Here is a 24418-nt window from a genome sequence, read left to right as displayed (position 1 = left end):
GCCTGCCCTGCCCCACAAAAGACAGAAAAACAAAAAAACAAACAAACAAAAAACCAGCAATGTATTGACTTCAAATTCCACAAAGAAGACCAAAATCAAAATTAATAAGCATTTTCTAAAATATCTATAAAGTGCAACATTATGTACACTTGCTAGGAATCATAAATATGCCCCTACCCTGTAGACTTTATTCTTTTCAGTTGGCCAGAACTGCCATGTAGACACAATAACTCTCAGGGAATCATAGCCAGGGCTGGAGAGATAGATCAACGGTTAATAGCACTTGATGCTCTTGCAGAAGACTGGGATTCTGTTTCCAACACCCAGATGGCTCACAACCATCTGTAACTCCAGCTCCAGGGCATTCAACCCTCTTTTGACTTCTGCAGGTACCAGGCACACACGGTGTACATACATATATGCAAGCAGAATACCCATACATATAAAATAAACAAATCTCTTTTTAAAAATTAAAAAGGGGAGGCTGGAGAGATGGCTCAGAGGTTAAGAGCACTGGCTGATCTTCCAGAGGACCCATGTTCAATTCCCAGTACCCACATGGCGGCTCACAACTGTCTATAATTTCTGTTCCAGGAGATCTGACACCCTCACACAGACATATAAGTAGGCAAGCATCAATGTACACAAAATAAAAAAAAAAAAAGAGAAAATTAAAATGAACAACTCATCGTCATATAATATCAAGAGCACAAATATGGATGCATCATAGGACTTTAAATTTTTTTATTTATTTATGTGTATGAGTGCTTTCCTGGATGTATCTATGTGAAAGATATAAGTGACTAAAGAGGAGGATTAGATCCCTGGAACTGGAGTTACAGGAGGTTGTGAGCCATTTGAGTGCTGGGAATCAAATTTGGGACCTCTGTAATAGCAGCAAGTGCTCTTAATCACTAAGCTAGTGGTTCTCAAAACCACTTTAGGTCAAAACCCCTTTGTGGGTCTAAGAATCATTTCACATGGGTCAAATATCAGATATCCTGCATATCAGATACTTACATTACAATTTGTAACACTAGCAAAATTACTGTTATGAAGTAGCAACAAAATAACTTTGTGGTTGGGGGTCACCACCACATAAGAAACTATATTAAAGGGTCGCAGCTTAGGAAGGTTGAGAACCACTGTGCTAAATCAACTCTCCAGCCCCAATCTTGGAACATTTTTATATCAAAACACAGTTGATATTTACCATGGGACATGAGAGCATTTCAGCATGTTTACTATGACATAAGGTGTAGCTTCCAAAATGAGGAAGGCAGGGCCCTGCAGCACTAAAGTGGGGTCCCAGTCTCATCCAATTCAAGTGTTCAGGGAACTCAGGTGCAGCACAGTTGGGCCAGCTTGGGATCCCTGTCTATTACTGTCTACCTATCTGCCTGCCAAGACTTTCTCCCAGGGAAGAGGAGACATTCTCCCTCTGCCCAAGAAGGATGTCATCTTTATTTATTTATTTATTTATTTAGTTATTTATTTATTTATTACCAGACATCTATTTCCCAATGGACTGTATCCTTCTGTCTCTCCTACCTCAGCTGAAGGTATCATCTTCTCCCACCTCTTCCCTTTTCCATAGTATTTCAAAGTCACACCCTATCTGACTGCCTACTCCACAAGCTGATTAGTCATAGGCCCTCGTATCCACAGAGGGAGGCTCAAATTAACTTGGTTCCCCTCACTCCCCAGGGAAGCCCAGCTGGCACACAGCATGGAAGTCTCTAGCCTACTGTGCATGTAGGCCAGTCTGACTGATAGATTTCCCTCTGCTTACTGAAGAAGAAGCAATGCTCATGGCAAAATAACAATAACAATAATAATAGCAATGGCAGAAAACAAAAGACTGAGGCAAAAAGACATTAAATAGCCTGACCTAAGCTCTAAATAGGCTCTTGCTCTCTCTCTCTCTTTCTTTCTCTCTCTCTCTCTCTCTCTCTCTCTCTCTCTCTCTCTCTCTCTCTCTCTCTCTCTCTGTGTGTGTGTGTGTGTGTGTGTGTGTGTGTGTGTGTGTGTGTGTAAAATATGAGAGGGTGTACAGGAGGCTGGAGAGATGGCTCCGCAGTTAAAAGCACTAGCTGCTCTTCAGGAGGACTTAGGTTTGGTTTTCAGCACCCACATGGTGGCTACCAACCATCTGTAATTCCAGTTGCAGGGGATCTGATACCCTCTTCTGGTGGGGTATTTTATATGTCCTAGAAATACAACTAGAATGTCTATTCATCTTCGAAAAAGGTGAGTTCTGTACTCATCATTCCTTCTGCCTGGAATGCTGCCCCCTACCCCCTACTCTCAGTCTCTGGTTGCCTTTCTCCTTCTCATCATATAGGTCTCTGCTTATTTCTTAAGATCTGCCTCTTCTGACCAACCCACAGGTTATACTCATCTTCCTTTGCAAACTCCATCTTCTTACTTTAGTTCTGTTGTGGAATATTACTTTAAGGTATGTTACATTTGTTTATGTTCTGGAACATTTGTTTAATGATGCCAAGATGTGTTGCATTCTTTTGTGTTTCATTTGTTTAACTCTGTGAAGCTGTGTTGCTTTGCCTGTCTAAAATACCTGATGGTCTAATAAAGAACTGAATGGCCAACGGCAGGGCAGGAGAAAGGATAGGTGGGGTTGACAGAGAGAATAAACAGAAGGAGAAATCTGGGGAGAAAAGAAGAAAAGAACAAGAGAACAAGGAGAGGATACTAGGGGCCAACCACCCAGCCAGCCATTGATGGAATAAGAGTGAAAGCAAGATTTGCTGAAGTAAGAGAAAGGTAAAAGCCCAGAGGCAAAAGGTAGATGGAATAATTTAAAGTTAAGAAAATCTGGCAAGAAACAGACCAAGCTAAGGTTGGGCATTTATAATTAAGAATAAGCCTCCGTGCGTGATTTATTTGGGAGCTGGGTAGTGGGTCCCCCAAAAAAACAAAGAGTAAAGAGCTAAAAGGAAAAAGGAGTAAACAACATTTTGGCACCCAATGTGGGGCTAGAGTAAATGACAATCCAACAACATGGAGCTAAAGTAAAAAAAAAAATCCAACAACTTCATCTTTTTAATTATTTAAAAATACCTTGTGAGAAGGGAGGGGGCGGGAGAGATGGCTCAGCGGTTAAGAGCACTGACTGCTCTTCCAGAGAACCCAATTCAAATCCCAGCATCCACATGTTGGCTCACAACTGTCTGGAACTCCAGTTCTAGGGGACCTGACACCCTCACACAGACATACATGCAGGCAGAGCACAAAGCACATAAAATAAAATAATTACCTTGTGAGGTTGTTGTGAGAGTTCAATGACTTAATACAGAAAGTACTGGGAAGCTGGGTAAGGTGGCACACTCCTGTAATCCTGGGTAAGGTAGCACTTTGAAGGTGGAAGCAGGAAGATCTCCAGCTGAATACCACCCTAGGCTACACCGTGAGAAACTGTCTCAATCCTGGATTCCCACCCATCACTAGTAAGTGATGTCTTAGTTAGGGTTGCTATGGCTGTAATAAAGCACCATGACCAGAAGCAACTTGGGAAGGAAAGGGCTTATTTCACTTTACAGATTATAGTCCATCACTGAGGGAAGTCAGGGCAGAAACTCGGGGCAGGAACCTAGAAGCAGGAACTGAAGCAGAGGCCATGGAGAACCACTCCTCATGGCTTGCCCTTCATGGTTTCCCCAGCCCACGTTCTTATGCCATCCAGGACCACCTGCCCAGGGGTGACACCACCCACAGTGAGCTGGGCCCTCCCACATCAATCACCAATCAAGAAAATGCCCCACATACTTTCCTCCCAAGGAGGCCAAGACTATGCGAGGCATTTTCTCAGTTAAATTTTCATCTTCCCTAAGGATTGTAGCTTGTGTCAAGTCGACAAAACACTAACCAGCACAGTGGTATTATTGTAAGCAGCAATCAATTTACAGGTCATAACATTTATGCAGCAAAGCGATTGTTCTATTTATTTGCTTTTTAAAATGTGTGCATTATTATTAGACTATAACATGAGGCCAGGAAGTCATTGGCTTGTCACTGCTGAGTCTCTGCCAGTGTTTGAACCCTACACAGAACGCCCTCCATAATTTTTTTTTTTTTTTATTCAGTGAACAAACCAGGATGTGGAGAGGCAGTAAATACTTTGGCTTCCATTCACAAACTCTACAAATATTTACCCAGCACCCACTCTCTTCCAGGCAACAGGCACTCTTCATCTTTGTGATATCGCCTATGACTGCTGGCTGGGCATAGATTTTAAAACCAAAGCTTATTTGGAGTTCCGGGCAGTGTTAAGTGAACCCACCGCAGGTTTTGAAAAACCCTCCCGTGGAACCCACACTCGCATAAAGAAACAGAACTTAGCTTCCCGGGATAAGGAAGAACCTTGGAGCCCCAAGACCTGGGTTGAGCAATCCAGAGGCTCTGGGTAACCTCGTCTCCCCACGCAGCGGGGGCGCGGCGGGGGCGGGACTACAAGTCCCAGGCTGCTCAGCGCGGCGCGGCCCTGCGGAGGGCGCGGCGCGGGGAGGTGGGCGCTGCTGCAGCGGCCCGGAGGCGCGGGGCGCGGGGCGCGGGGCGCAGGGCGCCGGCGGCGGCGGGCTATGCCAGGGGCCGGGGCTGGGACCGGTGCGGAGGAGGGCAGTGGTGGCGGCGAGGAAGCGGCGCCGGGAGCTGGCTCGGAGGCCGGGGCGGTGGCGGGGCGGGAACCCTCTCGACTGTGCGGCTACCTGCAGAAGCTCTCGGGCAAGGGCCCGCTGCGCGGCTACCGCAGCCGCTGGTTCGTGTTTGACTCGCGCCGCTGCTACCTCTACTACTTCAAGAGCCCGCAGGACGCTCTGCCGCTCGGCCACCTGGACATCGCTGACGCCTGCTTCAGCTACCAGGGCCGCGATGAGGCTGCGGAGCCGGGAGCCGACCCGCCCACGCACTTCCAGGTGCACAGCGCGGGTGCAGTCACCGTGCTCAAGGTGGGACAATCGCGCCCCGGTGCCCGCTCGTGTCCCGCGTGTATATTTTCCCCCTCCACCTTCCTTCCTTGCCCCAGTGGCCTCCTCCTATCCTGCCCAAGCCACCCTTCGCCACTGCTCAGTCTGATTCCTTCCTCATTCTTATCTTCTGCTCTTTACCTGTGCTTAAGCTTTGAGGCGGGGGCACGGTTGGGGATTGATTATTCAGTCTGATTTTTGACTCTTGGACCCATTATCTCCCTCTATGCCTTCCCTCGGTTCCTTCCCGTGTCCGCCCTCCCCATCCAGTGGATGCTCTGGGATTCCCACCCTCAGCTGAAGGCTTCCTTCCTCCATCCTTCACCCCTGACTTTACAACTCTGCCTGTGACCTTGGATATGCCCTGTGTGCTCAGCTGCCTGATCCGTAAAGTGGGGACAGCAGTAATAACTATCTCACAGGGTTTCTGGGATTAATGATTTCCACTCTAAAGTGCTCAGTAAATGCGGTGCGTTTGGTGCTGTAGCCAAAGGCAAGTGGTGGCAGGGCCCCCAGAGAGGTCAGGGGATGCTCCAGCCACGCTCACTCTGGCAGTGCCTCTGGCTCCTTATTTTGGCTGGGAGAGGTGGGAGGGGTTGCTTCAGCTTATGGAGGGCTTCCTCAGAGAGATTGACTATTAGAGGTTTGACAGTGGTCACCAGTCCTGGGGCAGCTTTCCCTGTTGCTGGGAGTTCTAGAGGCCGGGACCTGGACATCTCCTAGGTATTGTCCTGAATAGAGCACCCAGAGTCTGGGCCTGGCCTAGAGCTGGTCTCCGTCGGGGTCTCTCTCTCTCTCTCTCTCTCTCTCTCTCTCTCTCTCTCTCTCTCTCTCTCTCTCTCTCCCCCCCCCCTTCCCTTCCTTCCTCCCTCCTCCCTCCCTCCCTCTCTCTCTCTCTTCCCCTCTCCCCCTTTCCCCCTCTCTTCCTCTCTTCCTCTCTTCCTCTCTCCCTTGCTCCCTGCTTGGTTCCCTAAGTCTCCACCCTCTCCCTTTCTGGCTTCTCTTCCTTATTGCAAGCTGGGCTTTCTCCAGAGTAACAGGGTTGGGCTTGAAGCAGCAGCTCTCTCAAAGCTGGCCAAGTGGAGAGCAGAGTGGCCTTGTGAGCATGCGACTGTTCCTGAGATCTGCAGAATGTGCAGCAGCTGGAACTGTTCCCTGGAGCCGATTCTTGGAACTTTGTCGACTCAGCAGAGTCTGATTCCCAGGGTCTCTTGGGCCCCTCTCTCTGCTGTCTGAGTAGGTGCCTAAAATGTTTCTCCAAAGGAAGCCGAACAGGCCTGCAGTTCAACTTGAGGTAACTTAGTGTCTGTGTAAACTTGGGGCTGACTCCAGAGTGTCCACAGGGACTTTTGTCCGAGGCAGACGCTTGTCCTCTGTGTACATGTGGACACTGGTGAATTTCCGGTGGAATTGTTTGTTAAGAAAGAAAACTGAGCTTCCTGTTTCAGATTTTCTCAGATATCTTTAGAATCCTCTCCCTACCAGCTCTTTCATTTTTTAAACATCTAAATCATGGCAATATCTGCATAAGTGGACTTACAGTGCGTAATGTTAGGAGTACGGCTTTAGACTTGGATGGATTTGAACTTGCAGCCTGATCGTCGTCAATCATGTGTATTGGACACATCTTAACACTTGTCTGTCTAGTTCCTGCTGTGGTCTAATGTGAATTTTACCTTCCTCCTTGAGTGGCTGTGGAAAATGTTCTAGAAAACATGGAAAACGTCTGGTACATTGTAAGCCCTACCTGGCGGGCATATAAAAACAGCAGGTACTGTCTTTAGCCAAAAATGTAATACAGTCATTATATTCATATAATGGAATGATATGGGTAGTGAATATAAGGGAATTAGAGGTGTATGTGTCACTCTGGGTGCACATGCAAACTGTCACAATGTCAAACTGAGCAAGAAATAAAAAGTTTCAGAATGATACCTTTTATGTAACAACTAAGTTTGTGTGAGGTATTAACATACCAAGAGGATGGATCTGTGCTGTGCCCTGCAGGGAGTTGGGAGACTATGTCAGAGTGACAATCCCTGGCTTCAGGGTGGTAGATAACTCTGATGGGAAGAGGATTGTAGGAGGGGATGGATATCCCGGGGCATCTGCTTCTGTTTTGCAATGTTTCTCGTCTTAGATCGGCTCATAGCTGTACCAGGGTGTGTTGTGCTGTTCAGCTTATCTTTTTGTAGCCCTCACTGACCTTAAACTCACAGAGAGTCAGCTGCCTCTGCCTCCTGGGATCTGAGATTAAGGGTGTGCACCACCACACCCAGCTCAGAGTTAAACTTTCTTTTTTTTTTAAAAAATTTCACATGTTTGAGTGTATGTATATGTGCCTGGTTCCGGCAGGGGCCTGAAGAGGATTCGTGAAAACTGGAGTTACTTATGGTTGTGAGTTGCCATGTGGGTGCTGGGAACTGAATCAGGGTCCTCTGGAAGAGCAAGTGCTCTTAAGTGATTAGCCATCTCTTTGGCCCCTGAGACTGTTTTGTTGTGCATTTTTTAAAAGGTGGGGGAAGGGCACACATTCACATGGGTTACAGACCCACCTGATTCTCATTCAGAATTTCATAGCCTTCATGAATATTCATGCAGGTCTTTTTCCTTTTTTAACCTATTTCTATAAGTGTGCCATGTGTGTGCTGTGCTCATGGAGCCCCGAAGAATTAATCAGATCTCCTGGAAGCAGAGTTACAGTTGAAAGGTACCAGATAGTTGCTGGGAACTGAACCCAGGTCTTCTGCAAGAGCAGCAAGTGCTCTTAACCACTAAGCCCTTTTTTCAGCCCTTGTGCAAGACAGTTTTTTTTTTTGGGGGGGGGGGGGGTTTGTTGTTGTTGTTTTGTTTTTTTTTTTTTGTTTTTGAGACAGGGTTTCTCTGTGTAGCTTTGCGCCTTTCCCGGAACTCACTTGGTAGCCCAGGCTGGCCTTGAACTCACAGAGATCCGCCTGCCTCTGCCTCCCAAGTGCTGGGATTAAAGGCGTGCGCCACCACCGCCCAGCGCAAGACAGTTTTATATGTGAAATTAGAGAACAGACACAGGATATTGGAGTGTTGGCTTGATAGACATGGTGGGAATGGAAAATGGCTTCCCAAAGAAAAGATCAGTTGAGATGTAGGGTTTTAGAATCAGGGTGTTTTTGTTTAAGTTAATTTTCAGAGACGGGAAAGATGGCTCAGTTGGATAAAGTGTTTGCGTGGAGAGAAGAGGACCTGAATTTGATCCCCAGCACCCAAGCAAAAGCTGGGCATGGAATTAACATACCTATGATCCTGCTGAGGGAGCCAAGTGGGTCCCTGGAGCTCCTGGTCTACACACAGGGCACAGTAATTCCTTTTGAGCTTCTGGAGTAAAACTGTTATGGAGGGGAAGCTGGAAAGCAGCAGTCATTTCCCTTCTCATGAGATCTGATTCCCATGAGCATGGATACTTCCCAGGAGGGCTGCCCACAGGGGAGCCCCTGGCTTCCAAAGAGCTGGAGAGGATTTATACCTACTTCAGTTCAGGTATGCATATGACTGTGCAGATGCCATTTCTTCTGAAAAAGATTGGTTAAAAAGAGAAGAAAATCAGTGCTTTGCTTACTATATTATCATGTGTTTCTTATTTTAAGCGTCTTTCAGCCTTCTTAAGAGAAGCTGTGGCTTTGTTGGGCTTTTTTCAGAATGCCTTACTGCTTAAGTCTTAATGAAAGCTGATACTGGAATTTCTTGGTAAACTCCTCTATTCTTAAAGTCAGGGATCTGGTCCAGAGCCCTATTTTACAGATGAGGGAAAAGAGGCCCCAGAAAGGGCTGTGATTTGCCTGAGATCACGAGGCTAGACTCAGAGCCTCTGAAAGCAGAGTCTCTGGGAACAGGGAGTGTCCCAGTTGCATTATCTGTTCTGGCAAAGGTCTCTCTCCAGACTTTGGGTACTGTTCGTTTTGGTTTAGGTGAGGTGTCGTGGCTTCCCCCCTCCACTGCGTTTCGGTCAGTCCTGTTTATGTGGTAAGTACCTGGAACATTGTCCTGCCTGATTCTACTAGGATGGATTACTTCTGAGTAGACATTTGGAGACTGCTGCAAAGACCTGGAGGAGGCAGATGCTTCCTCTGCCGTGTATTCAGTGTGCTGCTAGAGGTTTCTTTCCCAACTTCCCTGGGACCAGAGGCATGGGTTATTTCTGGATTGAGCTGGTACTTGGGGATAAGAAAGCATGTGACTGAATGTCGGTAAAGTTTGGATGACCCGTGCCCCGGCTGATCTCTGCAGTTCTTGGAGCAAGATACATCATCAGACTGGCCGCAGATGAATTCCCCTCCCCCTTCTCCCTTTCTTGGAGGCATGTGGTGCTCACATGAACGTGTGTGTTGCATGTTGGTTTCCAAATTACACGTAACTGAACAACTATGCATTCCTCTTCTTAACCCTGTTTTGTGGGGAAAATGCCCATTCCCTCTTGTTGAGCGCCTCTCAGCTTAATGACAAACATTTGTTAGTGTGGATAATGATAGTGTGCTCGACACAGAATAGATGTGGTAAACCAGCCTGCCTTGGTGAATGGTTCCGCTAAGCTGTTCTGCACTAAGGCTTCTGTGTAGGGTCTTGAAGCATTATTTAAATCTTAAGTTGTGGGAACTTGGCTTTTCATAGATTTGTTACGGTTTCCCAGGCAGTCAGTTCCTTAAAGGCAAGTATACCTGTTCAAGTTCTGGATACAATTGCTTTCTGCCCCACTGCCTCCCCGCATACTCCTTGTTATGGGGAGTCTCTACCGTGCAGTGTCCAGTCTCACTCTCTGAGCACTTCTCAGAACTGTACCTGGCACGAAGTAGGTGTGCTGTTGACTGAGTAAATACTCATTGCTTTCTCAAAATCTCTATATTAAAGCCCTAACTCAAGAGTGCCATGGATTTGGGAAGTGGAACCTTCCTGAATGAGATTAAGCTCCATAAAAACAGATGCCAGAGAGATTATCTGTCTCTGTAAGGTCATAGCATAAAAGTTACCTTCCTCAAACATTTAGTGAGAGCTGGTTGTGTGTTAGACTCCGACAGTGCCAGATCTCAGATTCACAGGCCCTTGCCAGGAACTGAATTGTCCAGCGTCTTGATTTTGGGTGTGTGGGCATTCAGAACTGTGATGAGTAAATTTCTGTTTAAGCCACTCAGTCTATGACAACATCATCATCATCATCATCATCATCATCATCATCATCATCATCATGTGTATGTGTGGTGTATATGTGTGAATGGCACGTGCATGTGGGTGCTTATGCAAGCAGCAGCCAGAGAGCATTGGGCATCTTCCTTTATTGTGGTCTGCCTATTCCCTTGAGACAGGGTTGCTCACTGAAGCCAGCCAGTAAGTTTCTAGAATGTGCCTTTTTGTGCCACCCCACCCTACCCCAGCAGACACACACGCACACGCGCACATGCACGCGCGCACGCGCGCGCGCGCACACACACACACACACACACACACACACACACACACACGGGTTACAGACATATACAGCCATGCCCACCTTTTTATGTAGGTACTGCGCAGCAAGCACTGAGCCATTTCCGCAGTCCCAGTGTATGATTTTTTTAATTTTTATTTCTGATACCTAAACCAAGACAAGGAGCCCAAGCAGACCTTCATTAAATGAAAGAATAGAAAGTCATCACCAGTAAGCACGATCTTAGTGTGACCTCTGGCCCTTTAGAAGTGACCATCTAGAGCTCTCAAATGTGCAGATGTTATAAAAACATTTTTTGCCACATGTCATGAAAGTGGCTGCTGTTGATTCAGTAAAGACAGGTAGATTTCACAGGCATCAGGAAGCCAAAGGAAGGTTTTAATTCAGCCTTCCCCAGAGGAGAGAGTTTGTGGAGTGTTGCTTGCCCACGGGTTGGACTCTGGGGACCCCGTTCTGGCAGGGGCAGACATTTTATGGACAGGGCCATGAATACATACTTGAGGTTGCACAGGCCATGCCATCTCTGTCTCTACTTTGTCCCTCTGTGGTAGCCCAAACGGAATCTTAGCTGGGTATAGCTGGGTTCCCAAGTTTGAATTTCTGATAATCTCATGTCACGAAAGGTTTCTCTTCTGATTTTTTTTTCCAACCACTTAAACATGTTAAGTTTTATTGCTCTTAGACAATACAGAAATAAGCAGCAGCTGGTCCTTAGGTGGGAGGACTCAGGTAGTACAGGACCATATTGAGACCCAGCCATGTCTCCTTGAACCTGTGGTCCTTGGGTTTATGGCAGGATTTTGGTCTTTGTTCCTAAGAGCTGAAGGAATCAGTGAATAAGGAGACCAGCTGGTGGTCTGAATCCATTTGGACTGCTGCAGCAACATCCCATAGACTGAGTGGCTTGTAAATACCAGAAATGTCTTGCTCACAGTTCTAGAGGCTGGGAAACCCGAGTCCTAGGTATCAGTATAAATCATTTAGTTTGCTGAAGACTCACTCTGCTTTGCAGATGATGCCATCTGGCTGGGTCCTCACATGGTAGAATTTACTAATCCCCCTACACTATTTCAAAACAATCCATTTAACCCACCTTACTCTCTTGTTTTTTCGTGGAGATAGGGTCTCATGTAGCCCAGGCTGTCCTTGAACTCCTGTGTAGCCCTGAACTTCTTATCCTCTTGCCTCGTCCTCCAAGTGTAGGATCATCTGGTTTATGTGGTGCTGGAGACTGAACACCAGGCTTTCCTAGGTAAGTGCTCTACCAACTAAGCCATGTCCCCAGCCCTGTTTGTCTTTTAAAGACAAGGGAATTCAATTCTTTAAAGCCTGCTTGATGGATCAGGATGGGGGAAGGGAGGGCAGAACAGTACTGGGAGCAGGGAGTGTGATGTATGAAGATCCCATTCCTGTGAGAAAGTGCATTCTTGGTTCCTTCAGAATGGGTGTACTCTTTCCAACATGGAGCTTCCTTTGAAGGAATTCTTTATTCCAGAAAGGTAGATATGAGCCCATGCCCACAGGCATAACAACAGCAAAAACAAAAGTAATTCTTGAGTCCCTGAGAAGCAGCTGAAGTTGGAGATGGAGCCAGGCACATCCTAGTACTTGGGGGGCCATTGGCTGGACCTCACCATAGGTAGTAGCACTTTCGTGCCAGTAAAATGGCACTCACTTTTGAAGTACAGTCTTCTGATTCCATTTATAATCTGTAAGCATAGGTGGAGCCTGGAGATACAGGGTGTGAAGAAGGATGTTTCTAGGTAATAAGGTAGCCTGTGTCAACTCTCAAATACCTCTCAAACCAGGAAGTTGACAGTACTACCAACAAAAACCTGAGTGTTTCTCTTCTGTTGCCAGTAGCCTGATATGGGATCTTTTCTGAAGATTTAAACTTGCTGTAGTCTGACTTGGCAACAAGCCTTGTTGCAAAGGGAAGAGTACAGTAGATCAGGCTTAGGAAATCTAGGTTCCAGGCTCAATTCAGTTTGTTCTTTCATTCCCCAGGATCATCGGAGGAAAGGCAGTTTTCCACAGGCCGGATAAGTGAGTTTCTCTGACAGTTGCTAGCCACAGGATACTTGGACTTTAGTTATTTTGTTGTTGGGAAATTCTCCTAAGATAAGGAATCTGTTAAGAGCTTGGTCCCTGGAGTCAGGCCTCCTCTGGGTGAATTCCTGCCTAACCTGCTTGCTGTGTGCTGTTGAGCAAGAGACCCTAGATCATGATGGCTCCTACTTCATAAACTGTCACTTAAGGTCAGATAAGTTAACTTTGGGAAGTGTTTGGACAGGATCTGGGACATTACTGTCGTCATTATAAAATGAAATGTTAAGTACATGAATGGATAAAGAAAATATATCACAGACAGTGAGGTTTTGTTCAGTCATGAAGAATTAAATTATGTCATTTGCAGGAAAATGGGTTAAGGTAGAGAATACCATGCCAAGCAAAATAACCTAGACTGATAAAGAAAGATATTGTATATTCTCTGTCCTGTGGAATCTAGAGTTAAGAGAGAGGGGGTGGTGGTGAAAAAAACTACTTGTGGCTGGGCGGTGGTGGCGCACGCCTTTAATCCCAGCACTCGGGAGGCAGAGCCAGGCGGATCTCTGTGAGTTCGAGGCCAGCCTGGGCTACCAAGTGAGTTCCAGGAGAGGCGCAAAGCTACACAGAGAAACCCTGTCTCGAAAAACCAAAAAAAAAAAAAAAAAAACTACTTGTGAAGAGGAAGATCTTCAGTGTAATAGACAGATGATAGGAATACATATATGAAATGTCATAATAAAGCCCATTATTTTTATGATACAATAAATATATGCTAATATAGAAAATGTAATTTTTTTAAGTAGATAAATGCAGAGTTGGAGATATCACCAACAATGCCCTCAAGTATCTTTGCTTTGTCATGGCTAAGAGTGCTGACACCTATTATTGCTAGCTTTGGAGGGCCTGCTCTGCCCTGCATTGCTAGACTTCCTCCCCTGAGGCATTCCTGAAGGCCGCCTTCACTAACTGGCTGTTTCATATTTCTTTCCTTCTATGTACACTGCCAGTTAATTTCCCCTTCCAAGATAACTGTTTCCTGAGAAGTGGAGGGGGCACTGTGGTGGTTTGAATGAACATGGCCCCATCGGCTCATGTTTTAATGCTTGGTCCCCAGTTGGTAGAACTGTTTGGGAAGGATAGGAGGTGTGGCCTTGTTGGAGGAGGTGTGTCACTGGGGGTGGGCTTTGGGGTTTCAAAAGTCTGTGCCATTCCCAGTTAGCCGTCTCTACATCATGGTTGTTATTGCAACAAGTAAGCTCTCAATTACTGCTCCAGTGCCATGCCTGCCTGTCTGCTACCATGTTGTCCTGCATGATGGTCATGGCCACTACTGCCTTCTGGAACCCTGAGCCCCAAATTAAATGCTTTCTTCCTTAGGTTGCCTTGGTCATGATATTTTGTTACAGCAATAGAAAATTAACTAAGACAAGCACCAAGTGTACTCGGTACTGATTTCCACCTGGCCAAGGGATCTGAGGGAGAAGACAGGTCTCTTGGTTGGAGTACTTAATGGTCAGCCACTGGTTGCAGCCTTTCTATCTCTAGGCAGAACAGAAAATAAATGGTAACTCTCTTTTTTCTAAAAGGAGAGAAGAACCCTACTGTTTTAGAAATGATTTTCAGACTGGGAGAAGGAAAGAGGTTTTGATTAGGAATTTGGGGTTCTGTTATCCAGAGACATCTGAGTGGGATTTTCCCTAAGTCCTCCTAGGCCGGGGCTCTGCTGAATTTGCTTTGCTTTCATAGAGTGCCTACACTACGGTATGGGAATGGGGAGTTGGGAAGTGTGATACATCTACCTAGTTTTCTGTAAATCCCCTCTACCAAAGGTATTTAGTTCAGCTAATGTCCCAGGACTGGTATGTATGAGGCCTTCAGAGGGCAAGAAGCTGAGAGGCCCTGGGGAGACTGCAGTGTTCCTGACCTAATTGTAAGCACAAGACACCCTGAGTGGACTGGCGAGTCAGATGGTTTTACCCCTGGTGCTATCACATCCTTTCCTAGTCTCAGAAGCACCTGATACTGAGTCCTATAGGAGCACAAGAGTTTCCTGTGTGGTCCACCACTGTATTTCTAATGCTTTATAGGGGTGCCAGGCACCCAGTAGATGTACAGGCTGTGTTTGTTAGCTAAAGGAATGCTTTGAGCCCTCAGCTTCTCCTGTAGAGTGGGTATGGGTATGATGGTAGGTAATATGCTCTCATTTCATGGCAAATAGGTTTGTAGCATCCATTTACTTAGCAAATGTTTTTGTATGTATTATCATGTTCTAAGCATTGTGCATCTTTTTTAAAATTTTTTTTTTATTTTATTTTATGTGTATGACTATTTTGCGTGTGTGCCTGCTGAGGCCAGAAGAGAGTACCAGATCCCCTGGACTTAGAGGTTCAGTTGGTTGTGAGCTGCCATGTGGGTGCTGAGAATTGAACTCATGTCCTCTGGAAGAGCAGCCTGTGCTCTTAACCACTGAGCCACTTCTCCCGGCCCAGTGTTGTGCATCTTGATGCAAACGTATCAGTGAAAACTTTCCATTGATTTAAGAAAAACATAGTGTTAGAGTTCTAGAAGTAATTTGCACCTGTTACAATCCAAGAACTGCAAGAATGTTGGAAAGAGGCCACATTTGTCTGCATATGTCAGTATACTGGGAGTTAAATACCAACTGTCTGCAGTTTTTTTTGGTTCTGACAGAATTCTGGCATTTCTCCACGGTAAGTGAGGGGGAATCCCTGGGATCTGCCTGTGCCTGTCCCCTAGCACTGGGTCACAGGCATACATGTCACACCTGGGTTTTACTTACATGCTAGAGATCTAGACTTGAATACTTATGCTTGCACAGCAGGCACTTACCCACCACAGCCATTTCCCCAGCCTCGGCCTAATTTCATCAAGAAACGTCCCTGGAGAAGATGAGCCAGGGGTTTAATTGCAGAACTGCTCAAAGACTTAGTACCTCTTGGATTTGCAGAAATGTCCCCAGGAAGATGAGAGTCTGCACCATATAATGAGTTTGCATCCTGTGTTTTGCTCAGCTTTTGCTGGGATTGTGTGGCGAACTGGAAGTAGGGGGAGAAAGAGCTTCAGGAGGTGGATCTTTTGGGTGCCACCTCCTCTGCTGTCTCAGGGACAGTCCACTGGGAAGAGCCGCCTTTCTTCCAGCAGACTTCCCCACGCCAGCCCTGTCAGGCTGAGTGTTCTCTGACTACAGGAGAGTAGGCCAGTGCTATCAGGATGTTGATCTGGGATTAAAGGAATTACTTCTAGGCAGGCAGCCCAGTTTTACTTCCCTTTCCAGCTCTCTGATGTTCAGGAAGACTGCTTATAGGGAAGGTGACCTGACTTTTTCTATGTGATTGCAGCCAGCCCCTTCCCTAGCAGGCCTTGTAGGATAAGGCCAGGATGGGTATCCAGCTGGACTCAACTATCACCTCTGCCCTCAAGGAGGTTGTCCTGTCACTGGATTGTGATCAGGGCACTGTCGTTAAATAAATAGCTCTGGAAGAGGTCGTTTCTTGTTGGTGTTCTGCCCATTACCCCCAAGTCAGAAGTAGAGAGGCCCCCAGAGATCAGCCTGTCCTTCCCCTGCATATAAACACATTGAGGAAACTGATTCCCACTCTCAGTCTTGGAACTAAAATCTCCTCCAGACACATGGCCCAAGCTGTTAGATAATACTTGTTCTATGTGCATATCCGTTATTAGGAAAGCAGGCTTATGCTCTCATGGTTTTATACAGGCACACAATTGTACATGCAACTATTTTATGTTGGGCATAAGGTGAACATGTTTAATTGCATAAAGTTTGGAAATGGACAGCATAGATTGTAAATTTCCAGCAGGAGCTGACCAACAGAAGCAGTGGTGTCTCTGTCCTCATCCCTCCCAGGGGTGCCTTCATTGTAAAGTATTCACCAGAGGAAGCAGGCCTTTGGCCATGGCATGGAATGAGTCCCCTAGCCTTCCCTTTGGAAGGGAACTTTACAGTTTACCCAGTCCTCACATGGATGCTGTTCCAGAGATAACATGCTAGTAAGACTTTTCCTGTCCTTTGAAGAAATGTGGCTTCCTCAGAACAGTGGTTCTGGAAGTGATGGTGTAGAGGAAGTCTGGGTACTGTCAAGGTGCAGCGGTGGAGTTCCTGCCCTGGAGATGCCCCATGCTCAGTAGGCCAGTGTGGGCCTCAAGAGTCTACATTGCCAGTGATCATCACTGCCCATCCGCTGTAGATCTCTGGCCTCTCCTCTCTGCTCTCCGGGTCATGTGTGACTGTTCTTGTTGGGACTGTTTGATGGTGGCCATGATGCATATGTAGAGGTCACAGGAAAAGTTTGGACCTTCAGTAGTCTCCTTCTACCGTGTGAGTTCCGGGGATGGACCTTAGGTCACCCATTCTCTGGTGGTAGAACAGAAATAACAGAACTGCGTGGGTGGAAGCCAGTGAAGTGCGAGGCCTTAACTCAGGTTTGCACTCTGTGGTTTGTAGGTGCAATTGACTTTGCATTCTGGGTTTCTATGCTCTCGGAGGAGGCAGTGTTGGAGCAGAGCTGTCTAGCAGGCCCCTGGCTGAGGCCACAGGAGTTCTTATTTGCCCTGGTTCTCCCTGACTTTACAGTAGCAGAGCCATTGGAATGTAGCTCTCTGGTCACTTGGAGGCCTCCAGTGCTCCCTTTCTCTAAAACAGAAAGCATTTAACAGACTTTACCATTTCCTGAGAGGAAGAGCAGGGCCAGGGAGTGGCCCTGTCCTTGCTTGCATCCTGATGAACCTTGCCCGTGTGGGCAGCATAGGCTGAGAGACTGTGTCTGCCAGCCCCTCCCAGGCCAGCTGTGTCTGCTGCTCCCATGCCTCTGTACTTGCTCTTCTCTTACCTGTTCATGGGCTTTATTCCAAGTCCAGCACCAGCACTTGCCTCTACCCCCCACAGCAGGGTCCCACTGCAGCCCAGGCTGGCCTGAAACCCACTGTGTAACCCATGTTGACCACAGACTCCCAACAGTTTTGCTGAAGGTTGGGGTTACAGCTGTGAGCCACTATACCTGGCTGCCGTCACTTACAGTATTAAGAAATGGCTTTTCTCTAAAGATTTTTTTTTTTTTTTTTTAGTTATGGAATGCCTCACAGACTGATTTAGTTGTCCTTTCACAAGACCATACTAATCTTCTCTGTATTGGTCCAGTTTCAATATATGTGCTGCCCACGCTAGCACAAGTGTTGCTTTTAAGAGCAGACTGTTCCAGGACTAAACATGGCAGCATTCACCAGCTGGCCACCCAGCATTGCCTGACAGAGGCATGGGAACCATCCAGCTCTCGAAAAGGAATTGGGTTAGAGTTTAGGTGGTTATTTTCATAAGATATATGAAAATGCTAAATCTAATTAGCAATTTAAAGACTTAACAAATGAGAATGTATTATGTTCCCTAGATGTGCGGAGTTTATGAAATTGCATTCTGTCTTCTGAGGAGCAAGAGGCCCAGTATTAGTTGCCTTGACCTCTCACTTACATTGAAGATTTCAAAAATCTTCCAAGGGAAAAATACTCATTTTTCTATTAGTATGAAGCCCGAACCCTTGAGATTGTCTCTAGACTCATGCATGATTTTGAAACACTCAAAAGGAAAATTGGAAACTAAAGTTTGTTAGATTTGGGGTGTAGTCTGCCATCCTTTTGAACTTTGTTTTATATTATCAGGCTGTGTACAGTTTTTATTGCTTATGGGCAAAGTACCTTAGACATTCCTTGGAAATGAGTATACCCTTTCTTAAGTTTAAGAATTGAGCCATTAAGGGCCAAGAATTCCAACTCTTAACAGTAAATAGGTTTCATTGAGTGTTCTCAAAGAATGAAGAAAAATGTATACCTATTTTAAGGAAATAAATATACCATCATAAGACTCGTTGGCTCATGGAAGCCAATGAAATACTAACGAGTTTGTTTTGACCGTATATCTCCACAGAAAATGTTAAATCCGCTGGTCTTTATTCTTAGTCACTTCTTTGACATGTTTTCCTTTCATTTGCTGCTATTCTTCATAATATCGCCATTTGTAAATATACGAACTTACATGTTTTATATTTTCATAAGATTGTATTTAAACTTTCAAAATTAAAACAGACTTTATCAGACCAGGAAAAAAAAAAAAAAAAAAGAATTGAGTCAGGTGATAATGCGCCTTTTAATCCCAGCATTCCAGTGGCGGCAGCAGGCAGATCTCTGTGAGTTCAAGGCTAGCTTGCTCTACAAAGAGAATTCCAGGGCAGTCAGAGCTGTTACACAGAGAAACCCTGTCTCAAAAAACTGAAGGAAAAAAAAAAGGGAGCAACCGTTACGACTTTTAAGAACTCTGGATAAAACCTTTCATGGGGTTTATAGGGTTTATACAGTTTCCTATGGGGCATGTAGACTTAACCCATCTGTATGTGTGTTCTCCTGTCTGTGGCTCTTACATTACTGTTGGCGCTTCTGTAATGGCTTATAACTGTGGTGGGACTTGACCCCCCTGGGAAGGAAGCCACATCTGAAGCGTCTTCACTTATAGCATGTTGAAGAAATGAATGATTGACTCTACAGGGGATGTGGATGGCCTCATATATGGTGTCCCTGCAGGTAGTTAGGTGGGAAGTAGTGTAGTGTAAACAGAACTGGCCTTGCTCATTCATTGTGTGAGAGAGAGGTCATGGTCCTGTGGAGGGTGGGCACTGTGGGCCCTATACTCAGCCAGATAACTTGGCATTTGAAAACATCCAAGGGTTTTAGACATGGGGTGGGCAGAACTTGATTGACTAGGGGTCAGAAGAGGATTTGGAAAGTGAAGACTAGGGGTAGCTGTCCAGTTGGAGGGCCTGCTGCAGAGGCCTGGATCAAATGAGTTTGAGAGCTTGGTCAGGGCGTCAGCCCAAGTACAGCAGACCTGCTGGGCCTGCTCTGCATGGAAGCTGTTGTACTTTTTTTGTGTCTGTTTAGATGTGGCCTGTGATTGCTTGCTGCTTTCCGTTTCTTTCCATTTTATTTTTAAATATTTATTTTATTTTATGTATATGTGTAGCTGGAGTTTTCCTGTGCCCCACCCGGTCCGCAGCTGCTCAGACCCAACTAAACATACAGAGGCTTATATTAATTTAAACTGCTCGGCCATTAGCTCAGGCTTACTACTGACTGACTACCTCTCACACTTAAACTCAGCCCATTTCTGTTAATCCATGGGTTGCCTCACGTTTTATGGCTTTACCTGTGTGCTGTTACATGCTGCTCCCTGGACGGCAGGCTGGCATCTCCTGACTCAGCCTTCCTCTTCCCAGAATTCTCCTTGTCTGCTTATCCCACCTATATTTCCTGCCTGGCTACTGGCCAATCAGCATTTTATTAAACAAGTGTACAAAAACATTATCCCACAGCATATACGAGTATTTTGCCTGCTTGTATATCTGCGTACCACAAACGTGCCTGGTACCCTCAGTCAGAAGAGGGTGTTGGATTCCCTGGAGCTGGAGTTTTATGAATGATTTTGTGCTGCCATATGGGTGCTGGGAATCGAGCCCATGTCGTATATAAGAACAATGAGCACCTTTAACCACAGGCCTGCTGCTTTTTATTCCCAAACAATGACCTTAGAATAGAATGTGGTTGCAAGTGTCCAGTGAAAGCACATTAAGGACTGATTGATGGTCTTGATCTCTCAGTCTCAGGGGGCCATGCTTGTACCCCAGAATTGAGGCCCTGTGCACTGATGAGTGCGTGGCCTCTGGTGTGCCCCTAACACCAGCACCCTCATGGGGTTTTAAATTGATCTTCAGTGTTGTTTGAGGTCATCAGCCTTTCAACATTTGGGGAAAGCCATAGAGGAACTTGTGTTTCCTGCTGGGGTACTGAGAATGGAGTTTGCCTTGGGCGTACTCTAATCCTCCTCGAGAGTAGGACATGGGCAGACTCGGCTTTGAATTTGACTGTGAAGCTGGCTGTGAGACCTTGGGAAGCACAGTGCAGTAGATAGTGGGTATGGCACCAGTCACTGAGAACACCGGCCTGGAGCAGGATCCTGGTGTGACATCCATTTCACCAAGGAGGCATCCAAGGTTTTTGTAAACGAGGCACCTGTCTCACCCAGCTATGCGTGGAAGCGCAGGGATGTGAAGCCAGGTGCTTAGGCTCTACGGGCAGGTAGATGATTCTCTTTGGGGAGAATATTGTGAGGGTTAAGTGACTGTGTAGAAGAAAAGCCCAGTGCCTGGTAATTGTTTAATTGACAGTGTGTTACATTACTAACATGCCACTATAGATGACTGGAGTGCCTACACTTCATTCCAATTTTTTAAAGAAAACAGATGTATGTATTTGTGGGGAGAAAAATGTTCAGAAATAAGTACACCAAAGTTTTGGGAGGGACCATTTCTGGTGATGTGGTTATGATCACTTTATTTTCTTCTTTTTTTCCCAAATTCTTCACAGGAGTGTGTCTGTGTTGTCATTCTTACTTGACATTAAAGTCTAAGTTTAGGGACAGAGGGATGGTTTAATGGCAAAGAGCACTCATTGCTTTCACAGAGAACCGGGTTTGGTTCCCAGCACATTCGAGGCAGGTCATACTATCTATAACTCCAGTTCCAGGGGATCTGACACATCTTCTGACCTCCACAGGCACAGGCACACACTCATACATACAACATAAAATAAACCTAAAAAAAACTGAAGTCTAAAATAGACTTTTATGCTAAGCACTTGGGAGGCAGAGGTAAGTGGATCTCTAAGTTTGAGTCTAGACTGGCCTACATAGAGAGTTCCAGGCCAGCTACGGCCACATGGTGAGACCCTGTCCTGGGGGGAGGGAAGTTAAAAATGTACTTTTGTAAAAGTACAGAAGAATAAAGTCGTTTTTAAGTAAACAGAACACCCTCCAGGATCCCCTGCAAAGCTGTGACAGCCCTAGACTCCACATCAGACTCAGGTTTGGAAGATCTTCAGGTTTCTTCTCAGTTTCTCGTTGCTTTTAATTTTATTTCTGGCATTTTTAGTCACACAGTCATTTTCATTGCTTGCTTACATTGTAGCTTTAGAAAGACTTTCTGTTCCAAGAAAATAGAAATGCGAAGACATTTCTTCCATGTTGCTAGGGGAGAGACTTAACTCTGTAACTGTCAGCCTAGAGCCGGCCTGCTCCCTAGAGTTGTAGGGGGAGAAGCAGCTGGTGACTTGCCATTTGAAGTCTGTCCTTCTAGCTGTCATTTCAGGGCTCAGTCCTAAAGGAGTGGCTTGTTTTTCTTAGGCACTGCACCACAGCTCACATCTGGGTAGGATCGTGCCCGAGGATCGGACCTCACTGTTTGCTGTCCAAGATTTTTGCCAAACCCTTCCCCATGAATTTCTACTCTGCTACGTGGCTCTGTAAGCCCAGGCATTCCTTCATCTCCTTAAAAATGCAGTAGAAATCTAAGTATCTCTTGCCTCAAGAGGCAAAAGGAGACAAACAACCTTAATTACATAGACATCTTCTTGTAACTTAGTGGGATTTATTCCATTCATTAATTTATCATGTTTACTATTTCATTCATCTAATGATTTGTATTCAATTTATTAAATCTTAAATCAAATTTGAGATAGTTCTCCACTGTGATAGGTCTCTCATGTAGGTCATAATCGTGGTGATTTGATTTCTTTCCAGATGTGTGACTGGTTGTCAGTGCCATTATTCAATAATTAATCCTTTCTCCACTGGTTTGCTTTGAAATGTTACTTAAGTACTCTTTTACATATTGAACCAGAAATTTTGATTTGCTAGCAGTATATACTCTTGCTTTAATTGTTGTGGCTTTATAACATGCTTTACTATGGTAGGACAATTCCATCCCCATTATTTCAGACTGAACTTTAGATGAATTTTATCATCTCTTTGCCATGCTTTGAATTTGTACTAGACTTTTTCAGACCATAGAATAAAGAATATCTCAGTCATGTAGCTAGGCTTTCTTTTTCTTTCTTTCTGCCTTTTTTTTTTTTTTTTTTTTTTTTTTTTTTTTTTTTTTTTTGGTCTTTAAAACTGCTTTCTTAAGAAAGCCAGCAATCTGAGAAGACAGTGGATTAACATGTTAAAAGAAAATCTGTTTTTTGTCTCACCTCCAACCTGCTGGCCATTTTACGCTGATTGTGTTGAGCATGTGTGTCGTCGTTGTCGTCGTTTTTTGCTAAGTGGAAGAAAACATTTGCTCTCCGAGTGCTGACTGCCAGTCTCTAACATACATGCATTGTCACCTTTTCATCCTTATCAGTGCTTGGGGTCAATTCCTAGGAATGGAGTCATGGCTCAGAGAATGTTTATGGTTTCTAAGTGTACTGAGTAAGTTTGTATGTGAGAGAGGGAGGGGGAGAGAAGGAAAGGAGAGAAACAGAGACATATGCACCACATGTTCGGGTGTGTGTGTGTGTGTATGTGTGTGTGTGTGTGTGTGTGTGTTGGTTTCTGAAACAAGGTTTCTCCTTGGCCTGAAGTAGGTTAGACTGGTAAGCCTCAGGGCTCCTCTTTGCTCTGCCTCCCCAGCGCTGGAATTACAGACAATGCTGCTGTGTCCTGCTGCTGCTGCTGCTGCTACTTCCTTGTTTTTCTTTTTCCTTCCTCTTTTTTCTGATGTAGATTCTGGGGATCAAACTCAGGCCCTCATACTTACAAAGCAAGCATTTTCCCAGCTGAGCCATCTCCCCAGCCCTCTGCACTGAGTTTTTATAGTGTGGCCTGGAGGGCTGGGGTCCCAGGGAGTGAACAGCTGAGGTAAGGCCTTCACAGTGGAGACCCTGCTAGCTGGTGGAGCCCAGCTCCCTGGCTTTGCTGCAGAGTCGCCAGCCAGGCTTCCCAGGAACGTTTCCTGTTGTGGTGGGCCCTTAAAAGGTCTGCTGAGAAGGTTGCACAGTTAAAGACATAAAAGTCTAGACAGGCAAAGGGACCAGTAAGTGTCCTGTTTCATACAGTATACATTATATCTGGACTGCTAGCGTATAAAATGGCCAATGAATTCTTTTGACACTTCTTTTTTTTTTAATTAAAAAAGGAAATTTCTGATGAAACCAACAACCTTGGAGTTAAATGATTTAGTGTAGTACAATTTTGAGCACTACATTCAAAGCCAGCTGAGTTGGAGGGAGAGCAGGATTCAAGAGAAGGAACAGAGGGCAGAGCCAGACTCATCTATGAGTGAATGGGCTTCTGGATTTGATGCTATGGTGGCCTAGGCTTAAGAACTTGTGGTAGCAGCTGGAGCATCACTTGGTACTTCTTAGGCAGCTGTCAAGAACAGTTCCTCCTTGACTGAGTGAGGCATGCCAGGCTCCCTTCTCTGAACGGATATTTCATATCACAGCTCTTAGAGGCATTAGATGGCTACCATGTCAGGATTGTGCCCACACAGTCCTTTTCTGCCCCTACCTCTCACATCACATCTACTCTGGAGACAGCCAGGGTTGTTTTCCAAGATGTTTGGTTTGGTCTTTTGTGTAGGATTCAGTGCTGTATTTCAAATGGATTTGAGCGTTCTTGAGACAGCAGCAACAGCTTAACATAAGAAACCAGACACATCTTTTCAAGGCACCAAATTCTTAGATCCGAGACCAGCAAGTTTAGCTTGTGTCTTAGAGAACAATAGAAAAGTAATACTTCACCCCTTCTTCCGGCTCTTAAATTCTTTCTGCCCCTTCTTTTACATTATCTCCTGAGCCTTAGAAGGGGTAAGATAGATGCCTTACTCATCCATAAATGGATGGCTTTGCATTTTACAGTCATTTATTTTCAGCCCTTGGACTGCTCACTGCAGTTACCGCTCCACACTGCAGTTACCGCTGCACACTGCAAGAAAAGAAGCACCTGTGACCTCAGCTGACAGCAGCACTGTGGACATAAACAGATACACCATGTCCATTTGATTCCTAGATTGTTTGTGATTATGTGTATGTATAT

At 45.5% G+C, this 24418-nt stretch overlaps 1 protein-coding gene and 1 non-coding gene across 2 annotated transcripts in view; one reads left to right on the top strand and one right to left on the bottom strand.

Annotated features, from left to right (window-relative positions):
* The first annotated feature begins 4598 nt into the window (after positions 1-4598).
* Positions 4599-24418, top strand: part of Tbc1d2b (TBC1 domain family member 2B) — a 77975-nt gene continuing 58155 nt past the window's right edge. Inside the window, exon 1 of the mRNA XM_059268361.1 lies at positions 4599-4964. Within this exon, the coding sequence (XP_059124344.1) occupies positions 4599-4964 (366 nt within the window). The remainder of the gene's footprint in view (positions 4965-24418) is intronic.
* Positions 17583-17689, bottom strand: LOC131915723 (U6 spliceosomal RNA). The gene has a single exon (XR_009380383.1). It is a non-coding gene; the product is annotated as a U6 spliceosomal RNA (small nuclear RNA).

This window comes from Peromyscus eremicus, chromosome 7 (genome assembly GCF_949786415.1).
Source record: "Peromyscus eremicus chromosome 7, PerEre_H2_v1, whole genome shotgun sequence".
NCBI lineage: Eukaryota > Metazoa > Chordata > Mammalia > Rodentia > Cricetidae > Peromyscus > Peromyscus eremicus.
This window is presented reverse-complemented; position numbering and strand designations above follow the sequence as displayed.